At 36.3% G+C, this 20264-nt stretch overlaps 1 protein-coding gene across 3 annotated transcripts in view; it reads left to right on the top strand.

Moving 5' to 3' along the window:
• The window catches only part of LOC127873476 (signal peptidase complex catalytic subunit SEC11A), a 31735-nt gene that overhangs the window by 9148 nt on the left and 2323 nt on the right, over positions 1-20264 (top strand). Inside the window, exons 1-5 of one of the 3 annotated variants that reach the window (XM_052417358.1) lie at positions 5413-5519; positions 10800-10909; positions 13762-13911; positions 14851-14970; positions 18451-18508. In XM_052417358.1, coding sequence (XP_052273318.1) covers positions 5433-5519; positions 10800-10909; positions 13762-13911; positions 14851-14970; positions 18451-18508 — 525 coding nt within the window. In that variant the 5' untranslated portion in view covers positions 5413-5432. Of the gene's footprint in view, positions 1-5412; positions 5520-10799; positions 10910-13761; positions 13912-14850; positions 14971-18450; positions 18509-20264 lie in introns of those variants that run through there. The other 2 variants (XM_052417360.1, XM_052417359.1) reach the window with 2 other exon arrangements.

Raw genomic sequence — 20264 nt, 5'->3', positions numbered from 1 at the left:
TGCTTAAGGAAACATTTCTCAAACCATTCAAAATACATATGTTGATTCATGAATCCAGAATCAGACGCAGAATATAGAGCGTTGATAGGTCCATTTTTGTGGTATGGACCTCCCGGCAAACTCCCCGAAAAAATGACCATGGGTGGTATTGCACTGCCAGCTGCGTTTACACAACAGTGGACGGAAATATGCTCACTAGTTGCAACAGCGAGAGAGTGTGCGTGTTTCTGGCGGATGGGAACCACAACCTTCTGGGTTGACTTATTGAGATACAATGCCGCTTCATCACAGTTATATATTCTTTGGGGCTGATCAAATAGATTGTTTTCATCTAGTGTGGCCTTGAGAAGATCGAAGTACCCTTTGATGACATGTGTGCTACCCATAACAGCCCTTCCCCTGTCTAACGCATCAGTGCGCCTGAGACCAAATTCGGGATGCCGCTTTTTGAATCCTCGCCACCACTTCCTCGACGGACCATCTTTTTCAAAAGTATCAGCATGACCACGTTCTTTTGCAATTGAAAATGCAAAGCCTTTGATATCGCTGATTGTCAATGGAAAACCGCGTTTCGCCATGTAATCGATATAATTACAAAGCGACGCCTCGTCTTCTGCAGAGAGGTAGGTTGAGGCCCCCATTTTTGCGACCAGTTTCACCCTCCCTGACAGCCTGTCAGCTTATGTCATTCTGGGGACACTATATGTTTTAGCCGCTGCAGAAATCGAAAGTTTGCCGGCTTGGACGCACTTAAAAGCTTCATCCATATTGTGCTGTGACCATTTCCGCAATTTGCGTTTTTTTCGATCTGTTTCCATATTTCTGAAACGTGTTAGAAACAAATGAAGTAACGTTTATGTTATTGTCTATGACTTAATCACTAAAACAGTTAATGTTGTTTTTATGTATGGGTGTGCTTTTAAGTCGTCATGTGTGCCATAAAGTCGTCAATGAAATTTACGCGTATATCCATATATTAATTTCAGTTTCAGGTCAAAGGGAGATAACCAATTAAGTTTTTCAATGCCTCGTGTTCCTGGTCACGTGTTCATAACACTCAGAAGGCTTATTACTAACTTCAAGGACGTTGTCGCCTTTGACACGATAAATCGTACACTGCTTACGCCCGCTATGACATTTGTAACGCTCCACTGAGCATGGGATTTGCGCTTATTTGCTATAATATATTTGTTATTTTTAAAGATGAATTTAAATTCTGAAATAAGTAAATATATTTACCATTCAAATTTCAAGCGCCCAACACTCTTCAATGTCAAATTGAAAAAGGAAATGACGTATACATAAACATGCCGACTTAAGGATCCTGACGACAATAGGGCCGCGTACGTTACAATCATTCACAGTTTTACGAAAACAATTGAGTGCAAGTTGAAATATTATTAACAATCACAGCGTATCTTTACCATGTTTACATACCAAAGAGAGAGGATCTTTGTATAATCATGTAGAATATTCTTAAGAAATATAACCAAAACGTTAAATACATGGATTCCGATTTTGTTTAAATAGTTTTAATGAATAGCCATAGATAGAACTAATCTCAAAATCGGCGAAAAATTTCTATGTGACGAAAGCAGTTTCCGTTTTATAAAAGGTAATCTTTAACAATAAATTGATATTTTATGTAACCAAATACAATAATTATCAACCGATTTTTAATCACTTAAATGGTTTGAGGCCTAATCTTTATATAGTGATGTGTAACCTTTTATATGAAAATTAATGAGAATTGAGAACGTGAGTGCAGACGAAGTTAAAACCAGTTAAAATTAGCTAAAATGCTGAAAAGTTCAATCACAATAACGTCAAATTTGGTAAAAAAAACGTGTTCCTCGTGGATAACAACCGCAACTTACCCAACTATTGCTCATGATCACGAGTAAAACTGCTTTCTGATAGCGAATGGTAAATGCGTCACGAATTCTGACAAGTAAACAGTACGGTGTCGTTATTCACCGGACGCTGTATGTGCAGTGGTTAGCTCCCCTTTAACATTTGAGAGCTCGAAATCAACGCCGATATTCATGAATTCAGCAAATCCATTTTTTTAAACAGTTTTATTTATTGATTTTTGAGGATAATAATAACATTAAGATATTGAATTAATCGGATCAAATAAATTCGCAACTAAACAAACAGAGGCAGTACATGGACAAGATTAGTATTCAAGGGAGATAATTGCATCGCTAAAATATATGTCGCGTGACGAAAATTTTTGAGATGCATCCCTTGTGTATTTTTGTAAATTCCATATGTATGAAAGGTCAACGCCCGCTATGCGGGCTTTTGCCCGTATAATTTCTAGCGGTATCAGTGCATTGGTTACTTTCGAAGCAGGGGTATTTTTCACGTTCTACCATTTTTTGGCATCTGTCACATGTTATTTAATTTGCATACACAGTTTATGCAACAGATTACCTAATTGTAGTGATTATAGCAATAGCATTAATAAATAAAAAAAACTCACATTCTTACACAATAGACAATGTTCATCCATTTCAACTAAACCCTTAATATTCCATCATTTTACATTTAAACTGTATCTGATTTAATCCAAATGACATCTGTTTTAAACAAAGAACATTCCAGAAAAGTCATGTGATGCTTTTTTGTAGAATGTACAGTGACTTTTCAACAGAAAAAGTTTTTTCAGGGAAATAGAAAATGTGGGTGTACTTGAAATCAAATTCTAATAGGTTATTAAACACATGCAAACAGTCATACACACCAATATTCTATAATTATTTTTTATTAGCTCATCTATTTTTTGAAAAAAAATTATGAGCTATTGTCATCACCTTGGCGTCGGCGTCGGCGTCTGCGTCGGCATCGGCGTCCGGTTAAGTTTTGCGTTTAGGTCCACTTTTCTCAGAAAGTATCAATGCTATTGCATTCAAACTTGGTACACTTACTAACTATCATGAGGGGACTGGGCAGGCAAAGTTAGATAACTCTGGCGTGCATTTTGACTGAATTATGTGCCCTTTTTATACTTAGAAAATTGAAAATTTTGGTTAAGTTTTGCGTTTAGGTCCACTTTTTTTAGAAAGTATCAATGCTATTGCATTCAAACTTGGTACACTTACTTACTATCATGAGGGGACTGGGCAGGCAAAGTAAGATAACTCTGGCGTGCATTTTGACAGAATTATGTGCCCTTTTTATACTTAGAAAATTGAAAATTTTGGTTAAGTTTTGTGTTTAGGTCCATTTGATTCCTTAAGTATCAAAGCTATTGCTTTCATACTTGCAACACTTACTAACTACCGTAAGGGGACTGTGCAGGCAAAGTTATGTAACTCTGACTGGCATTTGGACGGAATTATGGGCCCTTTATACTTAGAAAATTGAAAGTTTGGTTAAGTTTTGTGTTTTGGTCCACTTTACCCCTAAAGTATCATAGATATTGCTTTCATACTTGGAACACTCGCAAACTATCATAAGGGTACAGTAAAAGGACAAGTTGCATAACTCTGGATGTCATTTTTACGGAATTATGGCCCTTTTTTGACTTAGTAACTTTGAATATATGGTTAAATTTTGTGTTTCGATCCACTTTACTTCTTAAGTATCAAGGCTATTGCTTTCAAACTTCAAATACTTTCATGCTATCATGAGGTTACTGTACCTGGCAAGTTGAATTTTACCTTGACCTTTGAATGACCTTGACTCTCAAGGTCAAAGTATTAAATTTCTCTAAAATTGCCATAACTTCTTTATTTATGATTAGATTTGATTGATACTTTGACAAAACTACTCTTACCTGACATACCACAATAGACTCCACCCAAACCATCGCCCGTGCCCCCCCCCACCCCCCCCCCAATTTTTTTTCTTTTTAAGATCATCTCACAAATGACCACCACACCCTCACACTATAACACTATAAACCCCCCCCCCCACCCCACCCCCTCCCCAATTTTTTTTAAACTGTTAAAAAACAAAACAATTTATTTTGATTATTTTATGTTTGAAATACCGTCCAACCATCGCACCCAAGAATCCCCACCCCACCCCCCCCCCTCCCCCCACCCGAATCCCCCCCTATTTTTTTTTTTTTTTTTTTTTTAAGATCATCTCACAAATTACCACCACAACCCTCACACTATACCCCCCCGCCTCACCTCCCCCCCCCCCCGCAATTTTTTTTATGAAATGGTTAAAAAACACAAATATTTATTTTTATTATTTTATGTTTGAAATACCGTCCAACCATCGCACCCAAGAATCCCCCCCCCCCCCCCCCCCCCCCCCCCCCCCCCCCCCCCCCGATTTTTTTTTCCTTTTTTTCGCATTTTTGGGAAGAAAATGTAATAAATGTCCACATCCCCCATACAATGCACCGCTCTTCACTCCACCCCTCCCTCCTTTGTGATTGAAAATGAGAGTCCCTTCACCTTTAAAAAGAAAATAGATGAGCGGTCTGCACCCGCAAGGCGGTGCTCTTGTTTAAATTACACATGATATGTCTTGTGACATATTTTAGTAATGAGTGCACTTGGCATTTTAAACAACCATTGTTATGGGTTCATTCATGATTAATTTTAATATTTATGGGTTAGCTTTCTTAATCTAAATCTGTAAGTCTAGCATCATAATAATATTCATATCTGCATGTTATCCTGTAGTTTTTTAATAGTGTGTTATTTTAAACTAAAGAATTTTGCCTGCAGCATTCAAACCTGGGTGAGCTATTTCAAACATTTTATAGCAAAACATATAAATTCCAAGTAATCTACTTAAATATTCAGCATAAACAGAAATTGGCGAAAATGACTTTGACCTTGTAAAATGCAATGGTGCCAAATTTCGTCTGTCATGCAGATCCAAGCGTAACTGATGGTTCTAATTCATGAAGCATGGATAATTGTAAATTATTATTTTAGATTTTAATACCGTTTACTTACAAGTCTGTGTATTTTTTTAAGCTTTTGTTATTTAAGTTAAAATGTTTCAGAACAACAGCAACAAAAACATAGACAAACACAATGCAATGTTTGAGCGCCAACACATGATAATTAATGATTCTAATAGATCACATATATAAGCACAGGGTTCGCACAGGGCTTGAAAAGTGCTTGAAAACGAGTCCTAGGCTTGAAAAGCCCTTGAACAAAGGTTGGCCTTGAAAAAGTGCTTGAAAAGTGCTTATTTCATGTAAAAAAAGCCTTGAAAATGTTTATTTCTGCTCAAAATTACATGTATCATCGCTTTAATTATCATCTTAAATCGTTCTTAAGGGAAATATTACGAAAAATTATCATAAATTCCTTCGCGCAAAAAGTTGAGTACGAAATATATAAGTTTCGTACACTATTGAGTACGAAACGTTATGTGTACACGTCACAGATTATGTGTACTACGTCAGAGGTTCTCCATTGTGATCAATTTTTGCGAGTGAAAATGCAGCAATGGGGAAGTGTCATTTCAAACCAGGGTGGTTAACTGAATATTCCTGGGTACAGAAAACAAATGACATTCAAAAAGCACATTGTCGGGTCTGTATGAAGACCGTTGATGTCAGGGGATGGGGGAAATCGCTTTGAAAAGCCACGAGAAAGGGGAAACCCACAAAGAAAACATGAAATTGAGAAGCAATGTGTTTGTTTGTAATAACTTTAAAAAGTAAATACATACAGGCAGTACACCAGTTTAGAATCGCCCGGCAAAAACGTTTATTCTTTTTACCACAATAATTTTTTCGGGATTTAGTGTCAATGTGAGAAGATGTAAAAATAAAGGGTAATATTTATTTTGTATGATAACAGGTTAGGTCAGACGGCATATGCAGTTTTTTGTCATAAATAGCCAATTAAAGTTCAACCTTAGGAAAATTATTAAAAATCATTTAGCTTACAGAATTAGTATTTCAAAACATTGTCATAGCATTTGTTTTCAATCAGCAAAAAACTTATATATGAAATAATAAAGCCTTCTATATCCATATGCACATTTCAAAACATAACTCATTCAATCAGTTCCGGTTAACTTTTTGCTGCATTTTTCCTCCCTGTAAGCTATTTACAAAAGATTTCTTGCTAAAACTTTGTTAATTTATTCCTTTACCTAATGTATACCTTAGACACTAATCATTTTGTTTTTATTGGGGCATTATGGAAAATTAAATACAAATTAATCGGAACTGCTGATTATCGGGAACTGGTTGACAAACTGTATGTGAGACTCATTGAGTTAAGGATGGATAACATGTATGTAATAACTAGAAATAACATGTATGAGTTATTGTGGAATAAGTTTAATTTGTTTGAGCAAATAAATGATATTTACTGTGTTAAACTTGCTTGAAAATGCACTTTTTTAAGGAAACTAACGTACGGTTCTCGGCCTTGAAAATGAAAATTTGGCCTTGAAAAGTCCTTGAATTTAGGTTTGAGAATTCTGTTTGAACCATGAAGCAGCACACCACATCTAAGCATTAATTAATAATTATTTTTTTAGAATCATTTATCAGATCCGTGTATGTATGAATGCACTTTGACTGACTTATAATGTTTAAACAGGCAAGGGGATTTACAAAATAGATTTTTTTATTTGATTATATTAAGTTGTCTGTGGAAAAGAAAGAATTTATGGAATTTTGCTATTTGCTTCGTTTACACATGCAGAAAATTGGTAAATACATTGAAATTTATTTGAAGCTGAATTTGTATGCATGGTACTAATTGAAATGTAGTGAAATAAAAACAAAGTACTTGATACCATATATTTGCCCACATTGTTTGTAATTAGCACAAGCAAACAAGCCCTTAATTGGTAAATTTTGAACATGGTTTGGTCATAATCTCTGTTTCATATATCTGTAGACAGACGTTTTAACATTATAAGCTCGACTTTTCGGAAAAAAGAAAGCTATACTACTCCCCCTGCGTCGGCGTTGTTTAAAGTATTTTATAAAGTAAAATAACTTTAACACTATCAAAGATAATTAACTCAAACTTAGAATACTTCTTAATGGCAAAAAGACAATTGTGTATGTCAAGTTGCATAACTCTGTCAGCATTAGTTTTAGAGTTATACCCCTTTTTATACATAGAAAATCTAAAATTTGGTTAAGTTTTGTGTTAATGTCCACTTTATTCCTAAAATATCAAAGCTATTGCTTTCATACTTGCAACACTTACTAACTATCATAAGGAGACTGTGCAGGCAAAGTTATGTAACTCTTACTAGCATTTTGACAGAACGATGGCCCCTTTTATACTTAGAAAATTGAAAATATGTTTAAGTTTTGTGTTTTGGTCCATTTTACTCCTAAAATACATAGCTATTGCTTTCAGACTTGGAACACTCGCTAACTATCATACTGGGACTGTTCAGGACAAATTGCATAACTCTTGATGGCATTTTGACGGAATTATGGCCCCTTTTTGACTGAGTAACTTTGAATATTTTGTTAAAATTTGTGTTAAGATGCACTTTACTTCTAAAGTATCAAGGCTTTTGCTTTCAAACTTCAAATCCTTTCTTACTATCATGAGGATACTGTACCTGGCAAGTTGAATTTGACCTTGACCTTTGAATGACCTTGAATTTCAAGGTCAAATAAATAAATTTTGCTTAAATTTCCATAACTTCTTTATTTAGGATCAGATTTTATTCATACTTTGACATAACAACACCTACCTGACATACCACAATGGACTTTACCCAAACCATCCCCCACGCCCCACCCCAGAATCCCCCCCCGAAAAAAAAAAAATAAATAAATATTAGTTTTCCCTTTCTTTTTTTTTGGAAATATCATCTAATAAATGACCACCCCCCACATTATTCCCCCTCTCCACCCCCCCCCCCCACAAATAATAATATTTTTATGTCCCCCACTATAGTAGTGGGGGACATATTGTTTTTGCCCTGTCTGTTGGTCTGTTGGTTGGTTGGTTGGTTTGCGCCAACTTTAACATTTGCAATAACTTTTGCAATATTGAAGATAGCAACTTGATATTTGGCATGCATATGCATCTCATGGAGCTGCACATTTTGAGTGGTGAAAGGTCAAGGTCAAGGTCATCCTTCAAGGTCAAATATATGGGTCAAAATCACTCATTTAATGTACACTTTTGCAGTATTTCAATATTCAAGATAGCAACTTGATATTTGGCATGCATGTGTATCTCATGGAGCTGCACATTTTGAGTGGTGAAAGGTCAAGGTCATTCTTCAAGGTCAGATGTCAAATATATGTGGCCAAAATTGCTCATTTTATGAGTACTTTTGCAATATTGAAGATAGCAACTTGATATTTGGCATGCATGTGTATCTCATGGAGCTGCACATTTTGAGTGGTGAAAGGTCAAGGTCATCCTTTAAGGTCAGAGGTCAAATATATGTGGCCCAAATCGCTAATTTTATGAATACTTTTGCAATATTGAAGATAGCAACTTGATATTAAGCATGCATGTGTATCTCATGGAGCTGCACATTTTTAGTGGTGAAAGGTCAAGGTCAAGGTCATCCTTCAAGGTCAAATATATGGGTCAAAATTTCTCATGTAATGTCACTACTGCAATATTGAAGCTAGCAATTTTATATTTGAAATGCATGTGTATCTCATGAAGCTGCACATTTTGAGTGGTGAAGGGTCAAGGTCAAGGTCATCCTACAAGGTCAAACGTCATATAGGGGGACATTGTGTTTCTCAAACGCATCTTGTTTAAACATGGTACAAAAACACAAATATTTATTATTATTTTATTTTTAGCTCATGGTGAGCTTTTGTGATCGCCTTTTGTCCGTCGTCTGTTGTGCGGCGTCAACATTTGCCTTGTTAACTCTCTGGAGGACACATTTATTGTCCAATCTTTATAAAATTTGGTCAGAAGATTGATCTCAATAATATCTTGGATGAGTTCACAAATGGATACGTTTGCTTGAAAAACCTGGCTGCCAAGGGGCGGGGCAGTTTGCCATATATGGCTATATATGGTTATAGTAAAATCTTGTTAACACTCTAGAGGCCACATTTATTGTCTGATCTTCATGAAACTTGGTCAGAAGATTCATCCAAATAATATCTTGGACGAGTTTGAAAATGATGCCAGTTGGTTAAAAGCATGGCCGCCAGGGGGCGGGGCATTTTTCCTTATACAATGTATTGCTAAATTGGCTATAGTAAAACCTTGTTAACACTAGGCCACATTTATTTTCCGATCTTCATGAAACTTGGTCAGAAGATTTGTCCCAATGATATCTTGGATGAGTTTAAAAATGGTAACCTTTGCTTGAAAATAATTATGTTTGCTTGAAAAACATGGCTTCCAAGGGGCGGGGCATTTTTCCTTATATGGCTATAATAAAATCTTGTTAACACTCAAGAGGCCACATTTACTGTATGATCTTCATGAAACTTGGTCAGAAGATTCATTCCTATAATATCTTGGACGAGATCAAAAATGATGCCGGTTGGTTGAAAAACATTGCTGCCAGGGGGCGGGGCATTTTTCCTTATATGGCTATAATAAAATCTTGTTAACACTCTAGAGGCCACATTTACTGTATGATCTTCATGAAACTTGGTCAGAAGATTCATCCCTATAATATCTTGGACGAGATCAAAAGTGATGCCAGTTGGTTGAAAAACATTGCTGCCAGGGGGCGGGGCATTTTTCCTTATATGGCTATAGTAAAACCTTGTTAACACTCTAGAGGCCACATTTATTTTCCGATCTCCATGAAACTTTTGTCTCAAATATATCTTGTTATCTCAGGTGAGTGAGTTTGGGCCTTTCAGGCCCTGTTGTTGATTTTTTTTTATCAAATTGCCATAACTTCTTTATTTATGATCAGATTTGATTCATACTTTGACAAAAGAACACTTACCTGACATACCACAATGGACTCCACCCAAACCATCCCCCATGCCCCACCTTGACATATTGCTTTTATTGAAATATAATCTAATAGATTACCACACCCCCACATTATACCCCCTCCCCACCCCCCCCCACCCCCCACCCCCCCCCCCCCCCAAAAAAAAACATGTTTTTTGTTTGAAACATGGTAAAAAAAAATTATTATTTTTATTTATTTCATTTTTGAAGGACCATCCAACCATCCCGCCCAAGCCATTGCGATCAGACTTGAAATAAAATCTTATTAGTTTGTTTTATGTCTTCACAAATGTGCAATAGATTATGGAAAATATACCTGAACTCAGAATCGTCTAAAAAGTACAACTTGTTTAAAACATAAGCGATCAATATGTTTCAATTATGGTCCTCTCTATCACTTAGAATATGTCTATATTACCTTGACCTAATTGAATATAAACAATTTCCCCATGATGGCTTACGTTATACAGTCAAGCACTCGAAAAATCGAGCGTGCTGTCTTCTGACAGCTCTTGTATAGATTTCAAGTAATGATGATGTAATATATAAGAAATCATGCTTGCTTGAGCAAATAGACTATAATGCTAAATTTTTTATCGATATTCTCGTTGTTGGAAAAAGAATAATATATGAATAACAAATTTATTGAAATGAGCTGCTTTCTGACAAAACTGGGCATAATGCATGTGCGTAAAGTGTCGTCCCAGATTAGCCTGTGCAGTCTGCACAGGCTAACCAGGGACGACACTTTCCGCCGAAAATTTATTTTCGGTAAGGAGGGACTTCCTTGAAAATAAAAATACCATCAAAGCGGAAAGTGTCGTCCCTGATTAGCCTGTGCGGACTACACAGGCTGATCTGAGACGACACTTTATGCACATGCATTATGCCCAGTTTTCTCAGAACTCGACTCAAATCTGTTTTCAGCTGTACTACCAGGTGCTCAACTTTGGCATGATAGTCTCCTCTGCTTTGATGATCTGGAAAGGACTGATGGTGGTCACTGGCAGTGAAAGTCCTATAGTCGTTGTTCTCAGGTAAATTTTATAAGTAATTGTAATGGGTGAGTTAAACTACTGTAAAATTCTTTCTTACCCATATTGAAGATGAGAGGATATGTTCAGCTGGGATTTCATTAGACCCCAAATCCTGCATTTTTATGCAAGCAAATTGCCATTTACTTAATTTCATGCCCCCAGATCGAATGATCAGGCGTTGTATTGTTTTTGGCCTGTCTGTCTGACATTGTATGTGTGTGTCTGTCCCAAAACTGTAACCTTGCTCATAAAATGAAAACTCTTCGGTCTATGATCTTTAAACTCCACATGTGCATGCATCTCATTGAGATCTACAATCAAACATGGTTTTAGGTCAAAGGTCAAGGTCACTGTGACCTTTATTATGCTCCCCCAAAATTTTTTGGGGGAGCACATAGTCGCCGCTTTGTCTGTCCGTGCGTGTGTCTGTCCGTCCGTGCACAATTTTTGTCCGGGCTATTTCTCAGCAATTAATGACCGGAATTAGATTAAACTTTATGGGAAGCTTCACTACCAAGAGGAGATGTGCATATTATCAGCCGGTTCTGGTCGGATGATTTTTGACAGAGTTATGGCCCTTTGAAATTTTCCATTTACTGTACATATAGTGCAATTCTTGTCCAGGCTATTTCTCCCCGCTGTGACCTTCACCTTGAACTTAGGGTCCGCGTTAAGGTTTCGAAATCTGCGTTTAGGTTTGAAAAATGCTATAACTTCTATCAAAGCGTTTATAGGGGGCATATGTCATCCTATGGTGACAGCTCTTGTTTATTCTTATTAGTGGGTGGCAAACAACACCATAGTTAATAGCCTTTTTTTCCCTTATTATATGCTTGGTCTAAAAATTGCATAACAACAAAATTTATGTTTGTCTTGTATTGTCCGACTTTCTGACAGGTTTCATAGAGTCTTTCTATTGATGAGTCGTATCATTGATAGTTGAACTCAAACAGTTAATTGCTGAGATAACTGTTAATAAAATTTTTGTGTGTATTTTGCGTTACGCTGTCAATTTGCCTCTTTCAAAGCTTTGTTATATGACCAGTAGCCAAAATAGAGGATAGCTACAAAAAGCTCTGAATTTGGTACTAAAGTTTTTAAGTGGGTATTAAGATTTCTGTTTTTATTTTAAAATAAAGCAAGTTCTCATGCTTTCTAAGGTATTTATTACAAAATAGCATGTAATTTGTCAACTTTTTCGGCTTTTTTAATGCCAAACTAGAAAAAGTGTTATCTTCTTTTACAGTGGAAGCATGGAGCCTCCTTCTATATATATATATGTGCATTCACACTGTGTGTGGTTATATATAGGGGTAATAACACACATTTTCCCTCTAGAAAACAGATGATTGGCCCTGTTTCAAGTTGGTTCATTTAAAACAAGAGCGCCGATGGCGCTGAAAGCATAGTTGCAAGATACAGGGAAGTTGCTGCTGAAGTAAATGTTAAGGTCAAAATATACTTAAAAGTTTCCTTATATGTTTCGATGTAAAAGCGACAACTTTGAGCGAAAATAAATACAACATTTTGCACATACATTTTCTTGACGGGCATTCTAAGCTGAATCAATTTAAGCAATAAAAAAGATATATCATGTTCAAACCAAAAAAGAATTCGACTCAAATCAAAATCGACTGTTTTTGCGCCTTTTTTTCGGCCGTTTTCTAGTGGATTGTAACCTTTTGCAGTGCCATTTTTTACTTTAATCTCCAACTTTATCTTATTTCAGGGATTTAGTAGTGAACACCTATGCTTACCCTATCAATATCTCCAAACGATAAAACCAGAACAACAGTCTAAAGTGTATAACATTCCTTCGAGGAAAATATGATGATTTGTTTAGAGAGTACAGCCCTTCATGACTCGATTATTTAGTATATTGTAACCTTAACGATTACTGACATCACAAGTCGCCCCCCTTGTTACCAAAATGTTTTATTTTTAGAAACGGGATTTCCATATAGTGACGAATGTGAATGGTTACAAATGACATAACTATGAAAATAAATTCGTAGAATTACATTATTTCACGCATACCATTATGCAACCATCCGTTTTCTTTTCCGACTTGATACATTAACAGCTTTCCATTTAATATTTTACAGACACAACACTCGTCCAGAATTCGCGCGAATCCATTAAATCTGATGCCACATTTAAACCAAGCTCTACTCGTAACGTTAATTTCTGGCTCAAAGTAAATCATTTTAACTTCAATTAACACATCTCTATTGCTTTCAAACTTTACTTCATCAAATCCATAGAAAGGCAGGTCAGAATCCATGTCATAAATCAGAAAACATTCATCGTACTCCGCCATTTTTTACACATTTTCAAAGAATAAAGTGTTTTATGCCCCACTTCCTGCTGAGAATATGTTTTAATTTCTATTTAAAATTAACCGATGAAATGCTACATATCCTTAAACCAGGGCCTTATGAATTCAGTTATGTAAACATTTGACCTCTCACAGAACAGTAAACAAAGGAAATAGAAATTTGGTGTGAGGTCACTATCAACAAGAACAGAATTGTTTTACGAACAAAATTTGTTTTAGTTTCGTAGAAGGTTTTTTCACGTAAAACGGTCTTAGAAAAATTCACTAAAAACAGTGTCAGCAATATTCTTGGAAGAAAACGTAAGAAAAACGTTTCCAAAAAAAAATTGTAAGAATTACCATATACTAAATTAAATAGATATTTCGTCTGATTTTTGATCAGGTAAGGCTTCATAATGGTCAACCGATGGATGTGGGTTTTCGAAATGTTATATATATCTTAAGCATAGGTGCGTTGCACCTATGCTAAAAACCAGTCCATTTGCCCTCTTAAATTTGGTTTGTTCTATTCCAGTGGGAGCATGGAGCCAGCCTTCTATCGTGGTGACCTGCTATTCCTGACCAACTACCGCGAGGAGCCTATCCGTGTAGGGGAGATTGTTGTGTTCAAGATAGAGGGACGGGAGATACCCATAGTTCATCGAGTGCTCAAAGTGCATGAAAAGTAACTGATAACAAATACTTTTGGTATTTTAGCAGAGTTGTCATAATAATTTGAAAGTAGTGATTTTTGTAAAATGTAAGCAATTCTAAAAATTATTGATTTCAAGGTTTTCTATTGTGTATTAGTGATTAAAAAGTGTAGATTCACTGGGAATGTTCAAAAAAGGTAGTTATAGGTGCTTGAAAAGTAATTTATTTAATGTTTTCAAATTGATTACTAAAACCCTGTTTTCTTCATGCAAACATATTGCAATAGACTCATTTTTTAACCATAGCAAATTATCTGCCTTCATAATACACTGTATTGATGCAGTTGTGAACCATCCGTCAACTTTCCAAATATATTGATGGTGTGCGGGCGAAAGTCATGTCCAAGAATGAATGGCCAAGAAATATCAAGAGTGTTTTTTTATGCTCAACTTGCATGTAAAGGAATTCTGATGTGCTTTCTGAATAAAAGGTTTCTTGAAGTACGTGAAAAATATTGGTATAATATTGCCTTGATATTGTGTTCACTTCTCATGTTTAAGAACCTTTTCAAAAGTTGGGTTCCCTGTCTATATATTACGTAAGACATGCCCACTCCTTGTTCAGAGGGCAGTGATTGGTTCGTACACATTCTTCTCTCTTAAGCAACTGGGAATAAATCGCCACTCATGTCAATATTTAATTTATAGGAGGTTACTGTTATTGACATGTTGGGTTTCCTACAGTTACATTTTGCGATTGTAATATCCTGATTAAGGACATTCTTTATTGAATTTCAGCGTTACCAAGCTTCTAGTTTTGCCATGTTAGAATTTTTTTCAGGGAAAATGATTAAACAAAATTCCAGACAAAGGGAAACAAATAAAATGGTATCCCGTATTCCTTAAAAAATGTGTGTAGGGGTATTGGTACTTTGAATTTAAATTGAAGGAAATTAACCCTTTTTTTTCAGGGAGAATGGTACAGTAAAATTTCTAACCAAGGGAGACAACAACTCTGTGGATGATCGAGGGTTGTATGCCCCTGGCCAGCTGTGGTTGGAAAAGAAGGAAGTTGTGGGCCGTGCTAGAGGGTAAGCATGGATTTCAATGGTCATTGATGAAAGTTCATTGTCTAAACATCAATTGACCTGTAAAACTAGAATCAGTCCCAGAACTGTTGAATATCCTCCGATGTCACATGCAGTAAAATGTAGCAAAATGTTATAAATCTGTAATAGAAAAATGGAAAGATAACAACTGGGAAAAACTTAAACAGCATTAAACTTGTGATAATGGACATTTCACACGCCCACTCTTTATCATAAATTAAGGATTGCTACTTTGTTGGATGGGCAGTCAGAATGACAGATGTCCATGGAATGACCTCTCTTCTACGATTGTTAGTGAAGGGGTATGTTTCATCATACCCATGTTGGTGTTTTTTGTTTTTTTTTCAGCAAAGTTCTTAAACTTCATGAACAAAACTATCAATGGTAAATCTTCTTACAACAATTTGATACATGTTAAATATTTTTCACAACTTCATTTCTGTGATCTGTTGACACAGACGGGGTAATCACGTGATAGTCAAGATGGCGACGTCCATACCGACACCGTTATTTTTCGCCGTTTTTAGCTCATCTATTTTTTGAAGAAAAAAATATGAGCTATTGTCATCACCTTGGCGTCGGCGTTGGCGTCGGCGTCTGCTATTGCATTCATACTTGGTACACTTACTAACTATCATGAGGGGACTGGGCAGACAAAGTTAGATAACTCTGGTGTGCATTTTGACAGAATAATGTGCCCTTTTTATACTTAGAAAATTGAAAATTTTGGTTATGTTTTGTGTTTAGGTCCATTTTATTCCTTAAGTATCAAAGCTATTGCTTTCATACTTGCAACACTTACTAACTATCATAAGGGGACTGTGCAGGCAAAGTTATGTAACTCTGACTGGCATTTTGACAGAATTATGTGCCCTTTTTATACTTAGAAAATTGAAAATTTGGTTAAGTTTTGTGTTTAGGTCCACTTTATTCCTACAGTATCAAAGCTATTGCTTTCATACTTGCAACACTTATTAACTATCATAAGGGGACTGTGCAGGCAAAGTTATGTAACTTTGACTGGCATTTGGACGGAATTATGGGCCCTTTATACTTAGAAAATTGAAAATTTGGTAAAGTTTTGTGTTTTGGTCCACTTTACCCCTAAAGTATCATAGATATTGCTTTCATACTTGGAACACTCGCAAACTATCATAAGGGTACAGTAAAAGGACAAGTTGCATAACTCTGGTTGTCATTTTTACGGAATTATGGCCCTTTTTTGACTTAGTAACTTTGAATATATGGTTAAATTTTGTGTTTCGATCCACTTTACTTCTGAAGTATCAAGGCTATTGCTTTCAAACTTCAAATACTTTCATGCTATCATGAGGTAACTGTACCTGGCAAGTTGAATTTTACCTTGACCTTTGAATGACCTTGACTCTAAAGGTCAAATTATTAAATTTTGCTAAAATTGCCATAACTTCTTTATTTATGATTAGATTTGATTGATACTTTGACAAAACTACTCTTACCTGACATACCACAATAGACTCCACCCAAACCATCCCCCGTGCCCCTCCCCAAATCCCCCCCCCCCCTATTTATTTATTTTTATATTTTTAAGTCATCTCACAAATGACCACCACACCCTCTCACTATATCCCCCCCCCCCACCCCCACCCCACCACCCCCCAATTATTTTTTTTGAAACGGTTAAAAAACACAAATATTAATTTTTATTATTTTATTTTTGAAATACCGTCCAACCATCGCACCCAAGAATCCTCTCCCCCCCACCCACCCACCCACCCCCCCCCACCCCCGAATTTTTTTACCAGGTTTTCCGAAGGAAAAAACTGGTTTTGAGATTGGCGAATGCAGGCGGGCTGGCTGGCTGGCGGGCGGGCGGAACAAGCTTGTCCGGGCCATAACTATGTCGTTCATTGTCAGATTTTAAAATCATTTGGCACATTTGTTCACCATAATTGGACGGTGTGTCGCGCGAAATAATTACGTCGATATCTCCAAGGTCAAGGTCACACTTTGAGTTTAAAGGTCAAAAATGGCCATAAATGAGCTTGTCCTGGCCATAACTATGTCATTCATTGTGAGATTTTAAAATCATTTAGCACATTTGTTCACCATCATGGGACGGTGTGTCGCACGAAAGAATCACGTCAATATCACCAATGTCAAGGTCGCCACGACTAAAAATAGATTTAAAAAAAAAAAAAACTTACAAAGGGGTTTAATTTTTTTTTGGTACATTTCAAAAGTTCAGTTTGAGTTTTCTCCCTTTGTAAGATTTTTTTTCACAATGAAAACCTGGTATTGTGACAATTTTGTCCCTTGATTTTTGTTTTTTTTTGCATTATTTTTCGCATTTTTTACCAGGTTTTCCGAAGGAAAACACTGGTTATTAGATTGGCGAATGCGGGCGGGCTGGCGGGCGGGCGGAACAAGCTTGTCCGGGCCATAACTATGTCGTTCATTGTCAGATTTTAAGATCATTTGGCACATTTGTTCACCATCATTGGACGGTGTGTCGCGCAAAATAATTACGTCGATATCTCCAAGGTCAAGGTCACACTTTGAGTTCAAAGGTCAAAAATGGCCATAAATGAGCTTGTCCTGGCCATAACTATGTCATTCATTGTGAGATTTTAAAATCATTTGGCACATTTTTCACCATCATGGGACGGTGTGTCGCACGAAAGAATCACGTCAATATCTCCAATGTCAAGGTCGCCACGACTAAAAATAGATTTTTTTTTTTAAAACAAACTTACAAAGGGGGTTAATTTTGTTTGTTCATTTCAAAAGTTCAGTTTGAGTTTTCTCCCTTTATCAGATTTTTTTTTCACAATGAAAACCTGGTTTTGTGACAATTTTGTCCCTTGTTGGAAGATAATGTAATACATGTCCACACCCCCACATTATACACACCTCTTCACTCCACCCCTCCCTCCTTTGTGATTGAAATTAAGAGTCCCTTCACCTTTAAAAAGAAAATAGATGAGCGGTCTGCACCGCCTAAGCGGTCTGCACCTGCAAGGCGGTGCTCTTGTTTAACCTTTATTACTTCTGCTTATTTTTTAAATGACGCAGCCATATCAGTAAAAAGGTCTTGACTTAACTGCCGGCAAATTTTCTTAGTGGAGCCCTAATTAGGTCATCCCGCTAAAAATTGTGCACCGAGTAAAGTCGAGATATAGAGCGAATATTACTATGAAATAAAAGCCAGTAACTTTCTTCCTAATATGGCTGGAAAGTGAGTGGAATAAAAAAAATAATACAAGTAATAAAGGGTATAAAACGACAAAAAATACCTGCCTTGGCATGGATGTCGCCATCTTGTTTGTCACCTGATTACCCCCTCTGTTGACAGTTGACTGGCGTACATTTCATGTCAGGGGGTGTACATGGTACACACAGTGTAATGATACTTTTACAAAATTTATATAAAAAGTTCCAGAAATGTAAGTCAATATTTTACTCTAATGTATTTAATTTCAGATTTGTTCCTTATGTGGGGATAGTTACAATTCTTATGAATGATTATCCAAAATTTAAGGTAAGTTCTTATTTATTTTAACATACGCTTCCATACCCGTGTTCATTACATATAATTTAGTTCGCAGTTCTGCAATAGCTGCTGCTTAGCATGGGTTTCGTTATACTCTAACTAACCACATAGTTGATTTTTAGCTCGGCTGTTTTCGGAGAAAACCCGAGGTATTGCCATAGCCAGCACGTCGTGACCCTCGTCGTGTCGTGTCGTCCGCGTCGTGATAAAACCTTAACATTTTGATAAGGTTTTGAACATTTGCTCTTAAATCAAATTGCTTCCACCTACAACTTTGAAACTTCGTATGTAGATGCATCTTGATGAGTTCTACACACCACACCCATTTTTGGGCCACTAGGTCAAAGGTCAAGGTCACTGTGACCTTAAAAGAAAAATCTGACAAGCTTTCATTTTTTAGCTCGACTATTATATATGAAATATATATAGTAGAGCTATCCTACTCACCCCGGCGTCGGCGTTAGCGTTCCCGTTAGCGTGCAAATGTTAAAGTTTGCGTACTACCCCAAATATTGACATATTGCTTTTATATCGCCCCATTGGTGCATAAAGGTACCACGTGCCTTCTTATTTCAATGTCACATGGTACCTTTTTGCACCAAGGGGGTGATATTATGCATTCTTCTTTACCAACATGACCCCAATCTATTAGAATATGCATATTATTGATAAATTTATGTTAAAGTTTGCGTACCACCTCAAATATTTTCTATGTCCTTTGACATATTGCTTTCATATTTTGCATACTTCTTTACCAACATGATCCCAATCTATAAACAAGAGCAGACAACTCTATCAAGCATTTTGACAGAATTATGACCCCTTTTATACTTAGATAATTAAACATTTTGCTTAAATTGCCATAACTTCTTTATTTATGATCACATTTTATTCATACTTTGACAAAACAACACTTACCTGACATACCACAGTGCACTCCACCCAAACCATCCCCCATGCCCCACCCCAGAATCCCCCCCCCCCAAAAAAAAAAAATTAATTAATTAATGTGTTTTTCCTTATTTTTGAAAGATCAATTATTAAATGACCACACACCTACATTATACCCCCCCCCCCCCCCCATCTCCATGATGGCTTACATTATACTGTCAAGCACTTGAATAGTCGAGCGCGCTGTCCTCTGACAACTCTTGTTCAAAACTGCACCCGTAGCCGAGCATTGCACCTGTTAATTGGTTAATTTAAAAATTATATAAATAAAACAAAATGTAAAAAAAACATGGATGAAAATGACTGCTTCAATGTATAATGGGCACAAGTATATATGGTTAATTCTGGTATCTCTTATTATATCTCGCTTGAGCTGCTCTGATTTACTAGAGATTAGAAAGCCTAGATCCACAAGCAAAATTTTGTCAAACCTTTGTGGAATCCCATAACTTTTATGTGACTGTCAATCACTCCTCTGTGTTGCCCTCACACTCGAATGGTTAAATTCCTTTCTATGAAAGCAAACTCTTAATCATTGTTTATCAAAAATTTGCATTGTTGAATAAAAAAATAGGTCTTAGTTTAAATCTATTTATTTATGCGTGATTAAATATATTTATTTATGGGTGATTGCATCATAAGCCTTTGGTTATACTCTTGTGAGTCATCTACATGGGAAGATCTAGTACTTGGTGTCTTAAGAAAGATCTTTAAAAGTTTGAAAGCCATAAGCTTATGGAGACACTCTGGAGTCCATTTCCTGGGAAGAACTAGTACTTGGTGTCTTAAGAAA

This window comes from Dreissena polymorpha, chromosome 3 (assembly GCF_020536995.1).
Source record: "Dreissena polymorpha isolate Duluth1 chromosome 3, UMN_Dpol_1.0, whole genome shotgun sequence".
NCBI lineage: Eukaryota > Metazoa > Mollusca > Bivalvia > Myida > Dreissenidae > Dreissena > Dreissena polymorpha.
The sequence above is the reverse complement of the archived record's forward strand: the minus strand, read 5'-3'. Positions and strand labels throughout refer to the sequence as shown.